At 40.5% G+C, this 12559-nt stretch overlaps 1 protein-coding gene across 1 annotated transcript in view; it reads right to left on the bottom strand.

Moving 5' to 3' along the window:
* The window catches only part of LOC115109749 (lisH domain-containing protein ARMC9), a 101199-nt gene that overhangs the window by 26992 nt on the left and 61648 nt on the right, over positions 1 to 12559 (bottom strand). Inside the window, 2 exon segments of the mRNA XM_065009511.1 lie at positions 8971 to 9026; positions 9028 to 9129. Coding sequence (XP_064865583.1) covers positions 8971 to 9026; positions 9028 to 9129 — 158 coding nt within the window.

Genomic DNA, 12559 nt, shown 5'->3' with positions numbered 1-12559 from the left:
AATGTCCTTGAGTGACCCAGCCAGAGCCCGAACTTGAACCCGATCGAACATCTCTGGAGAGACCTGAAAATAGCTGTGCAGCAACGCTCCCCATCCAACCTGACAGAGCTTGAGAGGATCTGCAGAGAAGAATGGGAGAAACTCCCTAAATACAGGTGTGCCAAGCTTGTAGCGTCATACCCAAGAAGACTCGAGGCCGTAATCGCTACAAGGAAATGTACTTCCTAAATATGATTAGGCTATAGTAGACTATATTATCTATAAATAAATATTGATCACCCATATTTGTCTCGGTCTGAAAATCGTCCCAGTCCTAAAATGTAGGCTTTAAAACGTTCAGCAAGAATAATTTCAAGTCTCACCATCATTGCTCTATTTCAAACTACGTCTGTAATACCGTACAGCATCACCGACAGCTTCATGGGCCGTGTGAAAAACTCTGGTCATTTAACCTACAGTATTTCTTTGTTTAAAAAAAAAAAGAAGCGTTTTGATATTGCCTATAGGGTGGAAAATTACTGGGACCATGGCTAGCAAGTGAGTTGCTTCACATACGCATAAAACCAGTACGTGCAGACAGAAGCCAGTGGGTGTGGGCCGGACAGAAAGCCAAGGGGTGGGGGCTCGATAGAAAGTCAACATTATTTTCCAGTACTGAACCCTGATTGGTCCTGTAAGTCGCTCTGGATAAGCTCTGGTAAATGTGTCTGTGGGTGGCACTAACTCTGACTAGTCATTTTGAACTGCCGACTTCTAAGGAATCGCCCTGGCGGCCTGTAGACATCACATCAAAAGATATTAAAAACTAAAACATGAGATGGTGAAGTAGCAGCAGCAGGAAATGAAATCCCCTTAAAACGACAAGGAACAATTCTTGGAAATATACACTCTTAGAAAAAAGGGTTCCAAAAGGGGCTGTCCCCATAGCAGAACCCTTTTTGGTTCCATGTAGAACCCACTGTGGAAAGGGTTCTACATGGAACTAAAAAGGGTTTTTCAAAAGGTTCTCCTATAGGGACTGCCAAAGAACCCCTTTAGGTACTAGAAAGCACCTTTTTTTCTAAGAGTGTACAAGGTGCAAAGACTGTAAAGCGAATGTAGCCCATTGGTAATCTAGGCTACTGCAATGAAACATTTAAATGAAAGAGAAGCATCTTGTTATTTCTAGAATATCCTTTATCAGTAAAGTCGATGGGCTAACTCTCACTCGCTTCAAAACAAAGCCTGTTTCATTGATCAGTTATGTCAATGACGAACTCTCACTCGCTTAAAAACGAAGCCTATCTCTGATCAAAAGAACCCTTCTGTTCTGAAGTTCAATAGGAAACTTTTATTGACCGAGGTGATTTCAAATATACATTGAAAAGGGAAAACACATTGAAGGTGTTTCACAATTGCTTAAATGTAAACAAAACTGTGGACACCTTGTCATTCTTGGACAAAAGAGTGTAGGAGCGATTGTTAAATAAAGTCAACAACTTTACCTGGCTATCTAGCCACCATTAATCTCTTTGCTAACACATTTAATGCTGTAACAAAAAACTGTCTACATGAATGTTTGCTTTATAATGTTTGTGAAGTCTACTACTTTCCAAAGTCGTCTGCTGTGACTATGGACAATAAAGCTATTGTAAAGTTATATCCTCTGTAGATGGATGATTTTAAAATATTTTATTGGACCATTAACAGATTTGGCTCATTAACTTTTACGGACCAAATCCACCACCAGATCCACGTTTGAAAATATATATAATAAATGATTAAACCTACAAGCAATAGACTACTGTTATTATGGTGGGAGATTATAATACTGTTTTAAATACCTCAATGGACCATAAAGGAAATCACACTGCAAACTATCACTCTCATGCTCTAAAGGAAATCACAAATATCATGGATATATTAGAATTAGTGGATATATGGAGGCTTAAATATCCCGACCTAGTGAGATATACATTGGGGAGGCTCAATCAAACTAGTCGTCTTGACAACTTTCTTATGTCATTCTTGTTGGCACTAAAATAAAATAAAAAGTGTTGATAGGGGACATAATGCGGTCAGACCATCAGTTAATTGGCATATACATTCCTGTTACTGAATTTCCACGTGGGTGAGGATATTGGACATTTAATCAAAGCCTATTGGATGACAACTTGTTTTTAACCAGGACAGAATCATTTATAACTGACTATAACATAGGTATAGCAGATCCCCTTATTGTTGGACTTCGCTGTCCGTGAGACGAGAACAACATGCTCTCGTGTTTGTCTATAAAGCACTTCTGAATAAGCTACCTTCTTATCTATCATCACTCATCAATATTAGAATTATGATTCCTAAAACCAGGTCTCAAGCATGGATTACACTTGAGGCCCATGTGATTTCCCCAGAGTTGGGTATGCCTGCCTTTTCCTGTTACGCTCCTCGCCTATGGAATAAGCCTGCAGACTAAACTTAGACTTGAGACTCTTGTCCCCCTGTTGCTCATTTTAAATATTTATTGGAGCATTTTTATTTTTGTATTGCTTGTAACTGTTTTGGGTAATGCAAGTTCTTGTGCTGTTAGTAGAATAACCTGTTAGTAGAATAACCTGTTAGTAGAATAACCTGTTTGTAGAATAACCTGTTAGGGGAATAACCTGTTAGGGGAATAACCTGTTAGGGGAATAACCTGTTAGGGGAATAACCTGTTAGGGGAATAACCTGTTAGGGGAATAACCTGTTAGTGGAATAACCTGTTAGGGGAATAACCTGTTAGTGGAATAACCTGTTAGTAGAATAACCTGTTAGTAGAATAACCTGTTAGTAGAATAACCTGTTAGTAGAATAACCTGTTAGGGGAATAACCTGTTAGTAGAATAACCTGTTAGTAGAATAACCTGTTAGTATAATAACCTGTTAGGGGAATAACCTGTCAGTAGAATAACCTGTTAGTAGAATAACCTGTTAGTAGAATAACCTGTTAGGGGAATAACCTGTTAGTAGAATAACCTGTTAGTAGAATAACCTGTTAGAGAATAACCTGTTAGAGAATAACCTGTTAGTAGAATAACCTGTTAGGGGAATAACCTGTTAGTGGAATAACCTGTTTGTAGAATAACCTGTTAGGGGAATAACCTGTTAGGGGAATAACCTGTTAGGGGAATAACCTGTTAGTGGAATAACCTGTTAGTGGAATAACCTGTTAGTGGAATAACCTGTTAGGGGAATAACCTGTTAGTGGAATAACCTGTTAGTAGAATAACCTGTTAGCAGAATAACCTGTTAGCGGAATAACCTGTTAGGGGAATAACCTGTTAGTAGAATAACCTGTTAGTAGAATAACCTGTTAGTAGAATAACCTGTTAGTATAATAACCTGTTAGGGGAATAACCTGTTAGTAGAATAACCTGTTAGTATAATAACCTGTTAGTGGAATAACCTGTTAGGGGAATAACCTGTTAGTAGAATAACCTGTTAGTAGAATAACCTGTTAGTAGAATAACCTGTTAGCAGAATAACCTGTTAGTAGAATAACCTGTTAGTAGAATAACCTGTTAGTAGAATAACCTGTTAGTGGAATAACCTGTTAGGGGAATAACCTGTTAGGGGAATAACCTGTTAGGGGAATAACCTGTTAGTAGAATAACCTGTTAGTGGCATAACCTGTTAGTAGAATAACCTGTTAGGGGAATAACCTGTTAGTAGAATAACCTGTTAGGGGAATAACCTGTTAGTAGAATAACCTGTTAGGGGAATAACCTGTTAGTAGAATAACCTGTTAGTGGAATAACCTGTTAGGGGAATAACCTGTTAGGGGAATAACCTGTTAGTAGAATAACCTGTTAGTAGAATACCTGTTAGTAGAATAACCTGTTAGGGGAATAACCTGTTAGTAGAATAACCTGTTAGTAGAATACCTGTTAGTAGAATACCTGTTAGTAGAATAACCTGTTAGGGGAATAACCTGTTAGTAGAATAACCTGTTAGTAGAATAACCTGTTAGTATAATAACCTGTTAGGGGAATAACCTGTTAGTAGAATAACCTGTTAGTAGAATAACCTGTTAGTAGAATACCTGTTAGTAGAATAACCTGTTAGGGGAATAACCTGTTAGTAGAATAACCTGTTAGTATAATAACCTGTTAGTAGAATAACCTGTGTAAATGTAATCTGTTGCTGTATTTTTTTGTGTAATCTGTTTTGTTTGCCTTGTGTAGTTTCTTAATCATTGTAGCTAAACTGTATGTGTAAACGTGTGTACACAGGGCCCAGCTGTAAAAGAGACCTTGGTCTCAGGCTGTGTTCCTTGTTGAAATAAAGGTATAATAATAATAATAATAATTGTATGGACACTTTTAAACATGCCTTTAGAGGCCATGCTATTCAGTACTCATCTGTATATATAAAAAAAAGCTATTTAGGTCAAGAGTCCACATTAACAAAGGAAATAGAAGGTCTAACAGAACAGATAGATAGCAATAAAAACTGTACCATAGAAGCTCAGAATAAGTTAGAGGAAAAACAAAAAGAAATGGAGGAACTTATTCAAGAAAGATCAAGTGTAACACATTATAAAAATAAAGTGAATTGGAATATGGGGAAAAATGCACCAAATTATTTTTAATCTTCAACGTAGAAATGCTACCAAAAATTATTTACTAAATTTGTTACAAATGACGGAATCACTCATGATTCATCAAATTCTATTTTGAAAAAGGAAGCAAAGTGCTTTAAGAATATGTTTTACCAGTTGAGGTAAACCAAACCTTTTTTTGATATACCCAGAGGACCGTTATTAGCATGTTTTAACCACTCCTATATAAACAGTAGATTATCTGAAGGTCTGATTTCATTATTACTGAAACAGGATACAAGTGGTAAATATAAAGATCCAGTCCATTTAAAAAAATGGAGGCCTCTTACACTTCACATCACAGTGTTGCGATGCAAAAAATTTGAGCAAAATGTATAGCACATAGAATTAAAAAGATAGTGTTGAATATTATTCATTCTAAATCAGACAGTTTTTTTTACATGGACAATACATTGGAGATAATATAAGGCAAGTACTTGAAACAATAGAACACTATGAAAAATCTGGGAATCCAGGCCTGCTATTCATAGCTGACGTTAAAAAGGCTTTTGATAAAGTACGACTGGAATTTATATTTAAATTCCTGGTACATTTCAATTTCGGAGAATCTCTTATAATATGGGTTAAAGTCATGTATAGTAACCCTAGCTGTAATATAGTAAACAATGGCTACTTCTCAGAAAGTTTTAAACTGTCAAGAGGAGTAAAACAAGGTTGTCCACTATCGGCATATCTATTTATTAATGCCATTGAAATGTTAGCTGTTAAAATCAGATTCAACATTAATATCAAGGGGCTGGAAATCCAGGGATTAAAAACAAAGGTGTCATTGGATGCTGATGATTCATGTTTTCTTTTATATCCACAATTTGGATCCCTCCGCAGCCTCAGAGGATCTAGAAACGTTTTCGTAACTCTCTGGATTACAACCAAATTATGATAAATGCACAATATTATGTACTGGATCACAAAAAAAGACATGATTCCATATGTTTTATTTAATAGTTTTGATCTCTTCACTATTATTCTACAATGTAGAAAATAGTAAAAATAAAGAAAAACCCTTGAATGAGTAGATGTTCTAAAACTACCAGTCAAAAGTTTAGACACACCTACTCATTCAAGGGTTTTTTATTTTTTAAATATATTTTCTACATTGTAGAATAATATTGAACCAAAACAATGAAATCATGTAGTTACCAAAAAAGTGTTAAACAAATATATTTTAGATTCTTCAAAGCAGGCACCCTTTGCCTTGATGACAGCTTTGCACACTCTCTCAACCAGATTCACCTGGAATGCATTTCCAACAGTCTTGAAGGAGTTCCAACATATGCTGAGCACTTGTAGGCTGCTTTTCCTTCACACTGCGGTCCAACTCATCCCAAACCATCTGAATTGGGTTGAGGTCGGGTGATTGTGGAGGCCAGGTCATCTGATGCAGCACTCCAACACTCTCCTACTTGGTCAAATAGCCCTTACACAGCCTGGAGGTGTGTTGGGTCTTCGTCCTGTTGAAAAAGTCCCACTATGCGCAAAGCAGAATACTGTGGTAGCCATGCTGGTTAAGTGTGCCTTGAATTCTAAATAAATCACTGACAGTGTCACCAACAAAGCACACCCACAGCATCACACCTCCTCCTCCATGCTTCATGGTGGGAACCACACATGCGGTGGTCATCTGTTCACCTACTCCGCGTTTTACAAAGACATGGCGGTTGGAACCAAAAATCTCAAATTTGGACTCATCAGACAAAAGGACAGATTTCCACCAGTCTAATGTCCATTACCTCGTGTTTCTTGGCCCAAGCAAGTCTCTTGTTCTGATTGGTGTCCTTTAGTAGTGGTTTCTTTGCAGCAATTCGACCATGAAGGCCTGATTCACGCAGTCGCCTCTGAACAGTTGATGTTGAGATGTGTCTGTTACTTGAACTCTGTGAAGCATTTATTTGGGCTGCAATTTCTGAGGCTGATACCTCCAATGAACTTATCCTCTGCGGCAGAGGTAACTCTGGGTCTTTCTGTCCTGTGGTGGTCCTCATGAGAGCCAGTTTCATCACAGCGCTTGATGGTTTTTGAGACTGCACTTGAAGAAACTTTCAACGTTTTTGAAATGTTCTGCATTGACTGACATTCATGTCCTAAAGTAATGATGGACTGTTTTTCTCTTTGCATATTTGAGCTGTTCTTGCCATAATATGGACTTGGTATTTCACTAAATAGGGTTATCTTCTGTATACCAACCCTATCTTGTCACAACACAACTGATTGGCTCAAAAGCATTAAGGAAAGAGCAGACATGTTACTTGAAATGCATTCCAGGTGATTACATCATGAAGCTGGTTAAGAGAATGCCAAGTGTGCAAAGCTGCCATCAAGGCAAAAGGTGACTACTTTGAAGAATCTAAAATCTAAAATATATTTTGATTTGTTGAATACTTTTTTGGTACCTACACTTTAAGTCAGAAGTTTACATACACCTTAGCCAAATACATTTAAATTCAGTTTTTCACAATTCCTGACATTTAATCCTAGCAAACATTCCCCGTTTTAGGACAGTTAGGATCACCACTTTATTTTAAGAATGTGAAATGTCAGAATAATAGTAGAGATAATTATTTCTTTCAGCTTTAATTTCTTTCATTACATTCCCAGTCGGTCAGAAGTTTACATACACTCAATTAGTATTTGGTAGTATTGCCTTTAAATTGTTTAACTTGGGTCAAACATTTCGGGTAGCCTTCCACAAGCTTCCCACAATAAGTTGGGTAAATTTTGACCCATTCTTCCTGGCAGAGCTGGTTTAACTGAGTCAAGTTTGTAGGCCTCTTTGCTCGTACACGCTTTTTAAGTTCAGCCCAAACATTTTCTATGGGATTGAGGTCAGGGCTTTGTGATGGCCATTCCAATACCTTGACTTTGTTGTCCTTAAGCCATTTTGCCACAACTTTGGAAGTATGCTTGGGGTCATTGTCCATTTGGAAGACCCATTTGCGACCAAGCTTTAACTTCCTGACTGATGTCTTGAGATGTTGCTTCAATATATCCACATCATTTTTCTTCCCTCATGATGCCATCTATTTTGTGAAGTGCACCAGCCCCTCTTGCAGCAAAGCACCCGCACAACACGATGCTGCCACCCCCGTGCTTCATGGTTGAGATGGTGTCTTCGGCTTGCAAGCCTCCTCCTTTTTCCTCCAAACATAACGATGGTCATTATGGCCAAACAGTTTCATCAGACCAGAGGACATTTCTCCCAAAAATTACAATCTTCATCCCCATTTGCAGTTGCAAACAAGTAGTCTGGCTTTTTTTATGGCAGTTTTGGAGCATTGGCTTCTTCCTTGCTGAACGGCCTTTGAGGTAAGGTCGATATAGGACTCATTTTACTGTGGATATAGATACTTTTGTATCTGTTTCCTCCAGCACCTTCACATGGTCCTTTGCTGTTGTTCTGGGATTAATTTGCACTTTTCGCACCAAAGCACGTTCATCTCTAGGAGACAGAACGCGTCTCCTTCCTGAGTGGTATGACGGCTGCGTGGTCCAATGGTGTTTATAGTTGCGTACTATTGTTTGTACAGATGAACGTGGTACCTTCAGGCATTTGGAAATTGCTCCGAAGGATGAACCAGACTTGTGGAAGTCTACATTTTTTTCCTGAGGTCTTGGCTGATTTCTTCAGATTTTCCCATGATGTCAAGCAAAGAAGCACCGAGTTTGAAGGTAGGCCTTGAAATACCTCCACAGGTGCACCTCCAATTGACTCAAATTATGTTAATTAGCCTATCAGAAGCTTCTAAAGCGATGACGTCATTTTCTGGAATTTTTCAAGCTGTATAAAAAGGCAGAATCAACTTAGTGTATGTAAACTTCTGACCCACTGGAATTGTGATTCAGTGAATTATAAGTGAAATAATCTGTCTGTAAACAATTGTTGGAAAAATTGCTTGTGTCATGCACATAGTAGATGTCCTAACCAACTTGCCAAAACTATAGTTTGTTAACAAGAAATTTGTGGAGTGGTTGAAAAACGAGTATTAATGACTCCAGCCTAAGTGTATGTAAACTTCCGACTTCAACTGTACATGATTCCATATGTGTTATTTCATAGTTTTGATTTCTTCACTATTATTCTACATGTATGTAGAAAATAGTACAAATAAAGAAAAACCCTAGAACAAGTAGGTGTTTCCAAACTTTTGATTTGTACTGTATATTTGCAAAAAAATATATGGGGGATTGGAAGTGATGCAGATTATTACATTGATGGAAGCAACAATCTATCTGCAATATTAAAGCTTATCTACCCTTGAAATAAATACAAATATGTTATATCCTCTGTCTGCACGCACACACACGTCCATGCTGACACAAAAGATAGTTTCACCTACCCATGGAGTGGTGCAGGGATTCGCTGGTGCTGGGCCGGCTGCCAGAGCGGGTGGGGGCGGGAGCTGTAGCGGGACGGGGGCAGGCTGTCCTCGCTCCTCTGTCTGCTCAAGGGGTACCCTACCTCACCCCTGTCGCCCTCGCTGCCTCCTCGGAAGTCCCTACAAACCACACACAATCAATAACAACATCGGGGTAAGGACACTGGACTCAACTGATTGTCTTAGTATTAGACCTTTTCACACAGAACAGGATACTGTCTTAGTCAAACTTGGCCTTCTTCATTGGTTGAAATACCTCATGTTCTTATTATCTGCAGATCTTTTAGGCAGTATATGTTGCAGCTGCTTTAACACCATTCTTATCCTCAGGTCTCTGTCCCTCCAGACCGCAGGTGTCATTCATTATAATAGCCTGATCCCAGATCCGCTGGTGCCGTCTTGCCTACCAGAAGTTGGATAACACAAACAGTTCTGGGACCAGGCTATTGTTACAACATTCAATTTAGAGAATCCCAAGAGTAACAGACAGTGTTACTGCTGGCCTCTGCCCTGATAATGCCCTGACAATAACAGTGTACCACTTGACCATACTTTCTCCTCTGATTTGTCATCGCTAGTCCTGGGACGCACTGGCACTTTAGGCCTGGAAACAATGGACTGACAGCATCCTAAACCTCCTAAACTCTAGCAGAGGCCATTGTTGTCACTCTGCTGATTCAGCCAGTGATTCAGGTGCGTTATTCAGTGCGTTATTGAGCGGGTTATTCAGCGAGTCCAACGGGGGAACAATGGCGATGCAGAACCTGAGCCCTGAGGACCTAGACATCCAGAAAGGGAGGTAAACATCCTGCTAGCCATTTGATTCAGGCTGGCTGACCTCCTTTTGGCACTGTTGACTGACTGGATTACCCCCACTATCATAACAACAGCCACACTGTCACGTCGGTATGAAGGATTGGGAGACAGGCGCAGGAATGCGTAATAGTTTTTTTTAATTTCCCAAATTACAGAACCCGATGCAGCTGCCGAAGTTGCGTCGTTGTCAGACGGGCCAGTTGCCACTGCCGTAGTCGCGCTGGCATCGGACGGACTAGTTGTGGCGACGTCGGACGGCCCAGTTGCCACTGCTGAAGTTGCGGCGGTGCCGGACGGACCAGTCGCATCATCGTCGGACGGGCCATTCCCGCTGTCTCCCATAATGGTAGATTATTCTCTCACGCTGGTATGACGGGATCGGGAGACAGGCGCAGGAATGCGTAATAGGGTTTTTTATTTTCCCAAAATACAGCGTGCCATGTAAAGACCAAACAAACACTTATACAAAACACAGGGTTGAAACCCAAACAAAAGAGCGAGGAGTACCTCGAATAAATAACACTAGCGCACAAAGATTATCACATGTAGATAAACCAGAAGAAGGAGGAAGGTTGGGTGTCAGAGGGAGGGCTGGTGCAGAACTTCCACACAGGTCCATGCCAATAAAAGAGTCACTGGTTACACCTCCTGTGTTTCAGACCGAGCACTTTTTGACTTGAAGTCACGTACCTCGGGCCTAAAAAGAGTCCAGTTTGTTAAATGAGTTCAAGTGAACTCAAGTGAACTCAGTTGTTTGTTCATTCATAAAGAGATGCTAAAAAAAAGGTATTATTCATACAAGGACGTGATTGTAAATAAGAATTTGTTCTTAACTGACTTGCTTAGTTAAATAAAAGTTTAAATAAAATAAAAAATCAGATCGCAATAAAACTCCCATTCCACACACAATAAATGTTATCAAAAATCTCAGCAGACTTCACCTACAACTGATCACATAAACCTACACGGTATAAATCACACAACTGAGATGGGTAGTCCAATTGAAGATATGATTGGCTCCGATCCTGGTTAATCTTGCGATATAATAATAATAATATAATATAATACACACTTTTAAATACAACAAAACAAACGTCTTAAAGGAGTTTTGGAACTGAGGGTCGAACACTTCCTAATTAGCACCACTGTCACAACCCTCATTTGTGCAGCTGATTGGTGGCTATTTAACAGGGAATTAAAAGGGGGAAGCGTGGCCTCCCGGGTGGTGCATCGCAGTGCTAGCTGTGCCACCAGAGATTCTGGGTTCGAGCCCAGGCTCTGTCGCAGCCGGCCGCGACTGGGAGGCCCATGGGGCGGCGCACAATTGGCCCAGCGTCGTCCGGGTTAGGCCGGCAGTGATATCATCGTGCACTAGCGACTCCTGTGGCGGGCTGGACGCAGTGCACGCTGGCTAGGTCGCCAGGTGTACGGTGTTTCCTCCGACACATTGGTGCGGCTGGCTTCCGGGTTAGATGTACGTTGTGTCAAGAAGCAGTGCGGCTAAGTTGGGTTGTGTTTCAGAGGATGCATGGCTCTCGAACTTCGCCTCTCCCGAGTCCGTACGGGAGTTGCAGCGATGAGACAAGACTGTAACGACTACCAATTGGATATCATGATATTGGGGAGAAAAAAAAGAGGTAAAACATTTATTTTTATTTTTTAAGGCAGTTTACAGTTTGGCTGGAGTCATTGGTTACAGTTTGGCTGGAGTCATTGGTTACAGTTTGGCTGGAGTCATTGGTTACAGTTTGACTGGAGTCATTGGTTACAGTTTGGCTGGAGTCATTGGTTACGGTTTGGCTGGAGCCATTGGTTACGGTTTGGCTGGAGTCATTGGTTACAGTTTGGCTGGAGTCATTGGTTACAGTTTGGCTGGAGTCATTGGTTACAGTTTGGCTGGAGTCATTGGTTACAGTTAGGCTGGAGTCAGTCATTGGTTACAGTTTGGCTGGAGTCATTGGTTACAGTTTGGCTGGAGTCATTGGTTACAGTTAGGCTGGAGTCATTGGTTACAGTTAGGCTGGAGTCATTGGTTACAGTTAGGCTGGAGTCATTGGTTACAGTTAGGCTGGAGTCATTGGTTACAGTTAGACTGGAGTCATTGGTTACAGTTAGGCTGGAGTCATTGGTTACAGTTAGGCTGGAGTCATTGGTTACAGTTTGGCTGGAGTCATTGGTTACAGTTAGGCTGGAGTCATTGGTTACAGTTTGGCTGGAGTCATTGGTTACAGTTTGGCTGGAGTCATTGGTTACAGTTAGGCTGGAGTCAGTCATTGGTTACAGTTTGGCTGGAGTCATTGGTTACAGTTTGGCTGGAGTCATTGGTTACAGTTAGGCTGGAGTCATTGGTTACAGTTAGGCTGGAGTCATTGGTTACAGTTAGGCTGGAGTCATTGGTTACAGTTAGGCTGGAGTCATTGGTTACAGTTAGGCTGGAGTCATTGGTTACAGTTAGGCTGGAGTCATTGGTTACAGTTTGGCTGGAGTCATTGGTTACCGTTAGGCTGGAGTCATTGGTTACAGTTTGGCTGGAGTCATTGGTTACAGTTAGGCTGGAGTCATTGGTTACAGTTAGGCTGGAGTCATTGGTTACAGTTAGGCTGGAGTCATTGGTTACAGTTAGGCTGGAGTCATTGGTTACAGTTAGGCTGGAGTCATTGGTTACAGTTAGGCTGGAGTCATTGGTTACAGTTTGGCTGGAGTCATTGGTTACAGTTAGGCTGGAGTCATTGGT

This window comes from Oncorhynchus nerka, linkage group LG25 (assembly GCF_034236695.1).
Source record: "Oncorhynchus nerka isolate Pitt River linkage group LG25, Oner_Uvic_2.0, whole genome shotgun sequence".
NCBI classification, from domain to species: Eukaryota; Metazoa; Chordata; class Actinopteri; order Salmoniformes; family Salmonidae; genus Oncorhynchus; species Oncorhynchus nerka.
Note: the sequence above shows the minus strand (reverse complement) of the source record. Positions and strands in the feature narration are given on the sequence as shown.